This window comes from Quercus lobata, chromosome 1 (genome assembly GCF_001633185.2).
Source record: "Quercus lobata isolate SW786 chromosome 1, ValleyOak3.0 Primary Assembly, whole genome shotgun sequence".
Lineage (NCBI taxonomy): Eukaryota > Viridiplantae > Streptophyta > Magnoliopsida > Fagales > Fagaceae > Quercus > Quercus lobata.
This window is the reverse complement of record NC_044904.1, coordinates 55,534,537-55,542,710: the sequence shown is the minus strand read 5'-3', so window position 1 is coordinate 55,542,710 and position 8,174 is coordinate 55,534,537. Positions and strand designations below refer to the sequence as shown.

General features: G+C 34.7%; 1 protein-coding gene across 1 annotated transcript; it reads right to left on the bottom strand.

Annotated features, from left to right (window-relative positions):
• Positions 1–2,075: 2,075 nt before the first annotated feature.
• Positions 2,076–6,903, bottom strand: LOC115992891 (probable GMP synthase [glutamine-hydrolyzing]). Its single transcript, XM_031117137.1, has 4 exons — positions 6,241–6,903; positions 3,555–3,696; positions 3,314–3,455; positions 2,076–2,743 (listed from the first exon to the last, which is right to left on the bottom strand). The coding sequence occupies exons 1-4, from the start codon at positions 6,626–6,628 to the stop codon at positions 2,420–2,422; spliced, it is 996 nt and encodes a 331-aa protein (XP_030972997.1). The 5' UTR covers positions 6,629–6,903; the 3' UTR covers positions 2,076–2,419.
• Positions 6,904–8,174: the final 1,271 nt, after the last annotated feature.

The window sequence follows — 8,174 nt, the reverse complement described above, 5'->3', positions numbered from 1 at the left end:
CAAGTGTTACCGTTTCTCAAAAAAAAAAAAAAAAAAAAAAGTGTTACCCATAGATATTGTGCACTACTTCTGATTGGATTTACCAAGTACAGACACCTCTATGGACTATTGAGACCGACCTGGCAAAACTAAAGTTTAATCTTTAAAAAAAGCACTGTTCTGTTCTCCTCCTCCTTTAAAAAAAAAAAAAATTCAATAGTTACAACGGGAAGGGGGATTTAAACCCTAGATGTCTATGTTAGAAGTACTAGAAAGTGCCATTCGTTGAGCTACAAGACTCTTAACATTTTCTGTTCCTTAATCCTTATTGTTCAAGACTTCAAGCGGTCATAAATTATTTTGTTCATGCAACACACACACACACACAAACAGGCAGCTTCAATTCTGTTCCTTTGTTGGGTGGAAGCTCATATTTCGGATGGTTTGTGACATTCTAATAGTCTTGTGGCCCTGGGAAGTGGTTGGCCTTATAATGGATGAGCCGACAAAGCCCATGTTCATGTTCATGTTCATATTCATATACCTTCATATGTGGGAACATTAAAATAAAAGAACTAAAAAATTTGGGAATTCCAATTTATGAAAGAGCTGTTGTGTAACAAGGCCATTTTGTGCTGTCTGTGATGAAGGCTCTGGTCTTATCCATAGCTCTTAGCCTAAGTCGCCTTCGTTGTCATTTGGGGCATGTGATGTGGCTGCCTAGCTAGTCTTGGCTTTCTTTGCCTTAACTCTTTTCTTAGTGGGATGAATTGGTTTCAAATCATGGCATGCTATTATTTTGCTCCAGATAATTGGTTACCACCGCTTCATAGGGCCCCTCCACTAAAATGATCATGCATTATTAATAATTATTAAAAAGCTGATTGCCAAATAATATGGCATTTCTTAATCGAGTTAAGTACTGTCCAAAAAACCCACAACATTTCAAATCCCTGTGGCCCCTCCCACCTCCTCTCTTGGTCTTGGAATTCTATGGCAAATCAAAACCCCACCCAACTCACTCTTTTTGGGTTGGGTGGGGGTTTTGATTTGCCATAACAGATTGCTAACTTGAACAGTCTTATTACCCACAAACCAGCAAGATCTCAGCATTGCCCAATGTTAGATTAAATGATGTTAAATTCACCATTTTCCAATTGTTTGCTTAAAATTTTGGAACAGTTGGTAATTTATCATGGTATCGGATTATAAGGTGCATTTACTATTTTCTAATAATTTAAATTTTCGGGACAATCTAGAATTTACCATCTAAGATATAAGCTTCGTGAAACTTCAATACACATTGTACATAATCAAGTACTTCCATCCTTTCTATCTGGCAGCTTATTCAGTCATGATATATTTAAAAAAAATGTTGTATCTACAACATTTTCACAACAAATCATAAGTGGTAAATTGTTACAGGTTGCTACTAATAGATAAAAAAGTAATTTCAATAGCAGGTTTAAATTAGAACCAATAATAACTTACCGCATATAATTTGTTGTGAAAATATTGTTACGTAACACTTTTCTATATTTAAACCGGTATCCTCTAAATCTCACCTAACCTAATCAGCAAACCCCCCCATACCTCCACTGGCCAATACTTTTCACGTTTGTGACTTGGGGAATTTGGCTAGCATGGAACAGCCTCATTTTCAAGCAGATCATGACAACAAAATGCTAGACCATTCACATGAGTTACCAATACACAGCACAAGGTTTAGGGATATTAATCTTGAGGTGGATTCCTAATTATCAGTATTTATATGATGAGTTGGCGATCACATTGTAGGCACCCCATACTCGTCTCTTATAAGCTCGTTTTAAAGCATGTCACATAGAGGTTTCGGCACAAGCTAACTTTTGTGTGAAACTATTGGCGTTAAAAGGAGGTAATTAAATAGCAAGAATAGTATGAGATATATGTGGAGCCTCGAGTTTTTCTGTTACCTTTTCTTTTGTGGGATCTCATGTATCCCGTTTAGAACACCCCAAAAGAAAAGAAAAAGTCCCTTTTCTTCACATCATACCCAAAAATTTCACTATTGTAGCTCAAACTTGAGGGGACCAGACACAACAGAAGGCACTATAAACCACTAAACCATCAAATTGCATAGGAATAAACATAATAACAATGGAACTTAATTACAGAAGACCAAATGATGAGAACAGCAAGTTTATGGCATCTGCCCTAACAAGAATTTTTACAAATGGTATCCTAACACTATAAAGATGAGCTAAACATGAGAGAAGTCTTAGGTGAAGGTGCATTTACTATCAAACAACATCAAAGGAGAATTTTTCTTTATAGCATTTAAGAAAACTTAAAAACGACACTATGCAGACTTTTTGCTCTTCGCCTCTCTTACGATAAATTTCCTAATTAATTGGATTTGTGTGATTAGTCAGGACAATATCAAAGCTCAGGCAACACATTAGCATGTATTATCCAGAGCATCAGTCAGTACCTGTGTATCCTCAATCTTGGGTTTCAAATCCTTCTTGAGATTCGAATTACATTCCTGGTATCTGAAGCATGTTAAGAGATGGTCATTGACGATTCCTGCTACTTGCATGAATGAATAAACAACAGTGGGCCCAACACAACGGAAGCCTCTCTGCATCAAATCCTTGCTTATGTGGTCTGCTTTTGGTGTCTTGACAGGTACTTGCCGTGCATAACGAAATCCATTTCTTATTGGCTTGTGGTTCACAAAGCTCCAGCAATAATTACTGAAGGAACCAAACTCCTGCTGAACCTGCCAGAGTAAATAATATGGATATGTATAAGAATAATGCAAAAGGCATAATTGTTTTTACTAACATTTTTCATAACTATTGGAGGTTGGAAAGTTGTTACAGACTTTCACATAGATCCATCATTCCATCATTGGCACTACTTTATTGTCTTTAGAAAAAGATTGTAATGTTTTTTACAATTTTGACTTTGTTGCGCAATTTCATAGAACCGAAAGAGGAGTTAGGACAAAGATTCAAACCTTACATAGGGAAAATCAAGATTCACCTTTTTATGCAAGCTTTAAAATCAGTTTATTAGTTTTGGAGATTGGAGAAAAGATGTCTTAATCCAAAATCCATCAAGTAGAAATTTGAGGTGGGTGGGACATCAATTGCATAATCATTGCTTGGTAACCCCATAACCTTGACCTGATTATTTATTACCTTAAACAAAAAATGATTATAATTTTTGGAGATTGGAGAAAAGCTGACACTTAATCCAAAATCGATCAAGTAAAAATTTGAGGTGGGTGGGACAACAAATGCATAATCATTGCTTGGTAAAACCCATTTTTCTTGACCTGATTTACCTTAAGCATTTGTTTAGCATTTTCTACAACTGCACGGAGCTTTGGTTCAGATAGCAACAGGCTGCCATTTACTTTCAGGGACATCAACTTCTTCTCAGTAAACTGTGCGATGGTTGATGGGTCAAAATTCTCAAAAAGTTTCCTGCCAAATAAATCAACAAACAAACATCAAATTATTTGTATGTAGCTTCCCCCCCCCCTGTTTGACGCTTTAGTAAATAGAGGGAGCAGAAACAAAAACCTGAATGTGTCTCTCTTGTTAAGAATTGCTGGCCAGCTTAATTCTGCTAATGCTTGTGAAAAGACAAGTAGCTCAAACAGTTTCCCATCATCATAAACTGGAACCCCCCATTCCTCATCATGGAAAGAAGTATAATTTGGGTCTGTGGCAAAGAAAAAAAAAAGCACCAACTAGGTGAGTTACATCAGATTAGCTTACAAATGAAATACATAGCAGCATGATTTTACTTCTAATACATAGAGTTTGCTAGTGAATTAGATGCATAACTAGAACCCATAATGTACAGGAATTAAAGCGTACATTAACATAAGGTCATTTATTTCAATCTCAATTGACTTATAAAAGAAAAACCTATATGTAGACTCGTTAAAAATGTAATGAGGAAAAAATATTATTATCATATCAAAATAGAAAAATGCTGCAATTAGAAAATTAGATGCAACAGACCATCCATTTTTATCAAGCTTTAGGTCTCTTCAAAAATACATGGATATTGCTTAACAAACACACAAAAATGACTTAAGTGGAGGTTGATCTATCACTCATGCATCCTTGTCGTAACTGACCATGTCTATTCTGGTAGTGTTATTGAACACTTGAGACTTGGCAGTCGCACTGTTGTATAATCAAGATGAAACCAATACTGTACCATATCTTTTAAAGCAGAAGGGCATGGCTTACTCCAACAATTTGGATAGGCAATGAATATCCTACACTGATATTACAACCTGCTGTAAGCTTTAGAAGTGAATCCATTTTCTCTGCTGATTGTAACTAGTTTACTGATCTTGTCCGTTTTCTTTGGGATTTTTTTCACACAATCCCCACCAAAAAGAGATAATTAACGACTCAGTAGCGAAGCCACACGTACACCATGGCCACTCAAATTCTTTGTTCTCATAGTAATATAGTTATATTTCAAGTAATCCTTAGGAAAAATAGCATTTGGCCTAAGCATATTTATAGACAATACCCAAAAAATATTAAGTCTTTATCCTCCCAAATTATATGTCAAGTGATGATGTATATAGTTGGGTGGGTTCACAATGTACCTGGTGTAACTTTTCTTAATATTACACCAATAATTTTGTATTGGATGAATTTTTTTTTTTAAACTCACCATTGGATTACATTGTCTCTCTATACCCTCCATGCTTCCAAAATATCAAGATGATAAGAGATCAATAACTATTTCAACTATAAAATTTTTAAATTTCAAGTTTTTTGAACTTTAAAATTATACGCAAAGCATGAGTCTTAATCAGATGGTAAATAATATCCAATTAGCATGTGTGTTCAAAATAAAGAGGATGTGTAATCTAACAGTGAGATTTTAATAATATTAATCCAATACAAAATTATTAAGTGGTGTAACAGTAACCAAGAGATACACATTATACCCGGTGTGGTGTGATATTTGACAACATCTTGTAGTTTTGTGATATTTATTATTTTAGATGCAGGGCAATAAGATTCAATTTATAATGAATCCTTATGTGTAAAATTACATAACCACAATCCCCCAAAGAAAAGTTTCTAACCCTGCCACTTTAATGATTCCTATCTTCAGCTATACATGACATATAAACCCTTAATTGGCTAGGTCCTATTCATCTTTGTTAACCAAGTCTTATTAACTTTGTCAAGTCTTTTCTATTTAAGTCATAAAGAAATACCATGTTAATATGCTATGTGAAAGAAACACTCCACCCATCTTGCTAAAAAGGGAAAGCGAAAGACATAAAGCAGACCCAAATCAACTGTCTTAAAGTAAAGCTAGTTTAGGTGGTGAACAGTGACAACTAATTATTAGTGAAAAGCAACAGCCTCATGAAACGAGGAAGGGAAAAAACCTTTAGGCTAAGGGCTTGTTTTGTTCTTTTATAAGAACCAGTTATAGCTTCCTGTTCTTCAGCCATATAGGAAAAACGCGTATGATGTATGGCAGTGAATTTTGAAAACAGCCCAGATTTGATTTTCTGATTCCTTTTTATGAAAAACACTAAAAACATAATGTACACTCTTACACATAAATGCATTAATTGACTTTCTAGACAGTTCTCTCAGATGTTCGCAGTTATTAAACAATGTCATGCAGTAACATGATTCATGTTATAAAGGGCATTCAACTGTTCAAAAAGGAAACACTTTAAATATTGTACTTTGACAACACGCAAAACAAAGTCCAATTCAATAGCATGCCATGCCTCACCATAACACACCTGCCCCCTTTTTCACATTTATTAGATGCCGTCACACCTCTCTCTCAATCTTTTAACATAAATTCATGCTTAATTAAGTTACCACAAATTTTATTATAACATATCATATCATAATTCATATACGCTTACAAACAAAAGTAATTCAGATATTTATTTATTTATTTATTTATCGATAAATGCCGGTGTACACTGATTGTTATGCACAACTGTTCACACACTTTCATATTGAACTGAAGTCACGATTTCAGTACAAAATAAAAGTGTGTATACAATTGTGTGTAACAATATAAAATAAACCGTTACTCTTTAATTATTATGTTGTTGTGGTAACACCAACCATATTCACATCTTCTCAAATTTTAAAAATTTAATCATTTTCCTTAACTCATAGTATTAACATATTATAGGTTTCTCCGAAAAAAAAAAAACAGTTAAAAGTGTTTAAACGAGCACAACTGACTTACCAGAATGAGTTGTTATCCAATCGTAGCGTTTAGGAGGACCCGAAATCTTCGGCGGCGACAATGTAGCCGAAACAACGTTATCAGGAACAACCTTCGCAGCCTTAAGCCCTACACGCCTTACAGACTTCGTAGAACTCGCCGATTTCTTGGCCGAGGAACCGCCGCTGGAAGAAGAGTCCGAGGAGCACGAGCTGTCGACGGAGCCGTTGTTCCGCACGACCGGTTCCGGAATTTTCGGAACCGGCACCGGATTTCTCGGACGCTGTGGCTTCTTTATAGTACTGGTGTCGGATTTCCGCTTCGGTTCTTCCGAAACCCTAACTCTGTTCCCCGCCGGTCCGAGAATGGACCGGGTTTCGGAAACCGGTTTAGCAGTAGCAACAGACATTATTGGTTTGTAAAAAACTGCAAAATACTTTCAAAATGCAAAGTGTTATGAGCTTTGAACCTTGAACTTTGAAGTTTGGAGTTTGATTTTTAAGCTCTGAAAGAACAACAATGGTAAGCACTTCAAGCTAAAGTTCTGTTTGGTTAGTGAAATTTTTGGGGAGGGTAAAATGGTCAAGGAATTTTCGGTGAGAGTAGGAATGGAATGAAGGTTTTTAGAAGCAGACAGAGAGAGAGAGAGAGAGAAAGAAACAGAGGAGCGGAGAGAAGTGAAGACTGAAGAGAAAGGCGCAAAACGACGAGGTTTTAAAAACGTAAAGATTGAACGGGTAAGTTACCGGTAATAGCCGGTGGATAGTGCTGGTGTGTGAGTTACCTTTTACCGTTTTGGTTTTGAAAGGGATGGGAGAAAAATCTGGGCGGTTGGACCAATTCCCGAATTTGACACGACTGGTGGTTGGAAATTGCAATAGTGCCATCGTCTTGGTCTCTGTTTATTTATTTATTTTTAAGAAAAATATTAACCAATGTCGCATTTATTATTGAACAATTTTATGAAAGATTTTATAAGAAAATATTAAAAAAAAAATTAGTGTTTTGATATTTTTTATTTTTTATTTTTTATAAAAGTGTTGTTATTTTTTTTAAATAATTTGTTAATAATTTTTCTAAAAACACCCGTTAACAAAACTCTTAATTTTTAAATTTAGATTAATTGAGTTCTATCCCAAAAATTATGAGTTAAAAATCAATCCCTACTAAAATATAAAATTGAACACTATTCTCAAAGACCCAAGATTGATTAATAATAGGAAAAATTCTCCCCATCGATAAAATTTTTTATCACTAACAATTTCATTCATAGAAAATTTTGAAATTGGGTAATGTAAAAATATCAAATTTCTCCCATTATGAGCTTGTGATTTAAAAATAATAATAATAATTCAATCCACAAAATTCTCTTTTGACAATATATTTTACATATTATTAATGAGTAATTAATATTTGTTCATGTTTTATCGACTTATTGAGAAGTGTTAGAAAAAATAATACTTTACTTATTTAAGATGTTAACGTTTGTTTAAATATGGTATTTGACAATTTGTTATCTGCTTATGGATTAAGAAATCAGTACATTTCACTTGTAGTGTAGGAAAAAAGACCCTTTACCCGCTTATGATGATAATGTCTTATGGCAGAGTATATCAAACACTAAAGGAGTGAATCCTAAAAATTTTTTGTATGCTAGGTGTAAGGGTTGGATTTGCTCCCAAAGCCCAAATGAAAGGTCAGCCAAAACAATGAATTTGTAGAGAATGGACTTGAAACTAAACTTTCAATGAGTTAGGTGGACAATGTTCACGGTAAGTTAGTTACTACTGGAAAGCATAAAACAAACAGTTTTGGACAAGAAAATTCCTCCTTGGCCAAGTCCGAGGAAGGCTGTTCTTATATATTTCTCTTAGACTTATACAAAGATACAGTTCTTCAGTCTACAGTGATTTTTTCTTAGATTATCAAATGATCCCCTTGTAATGGGGTTTTTC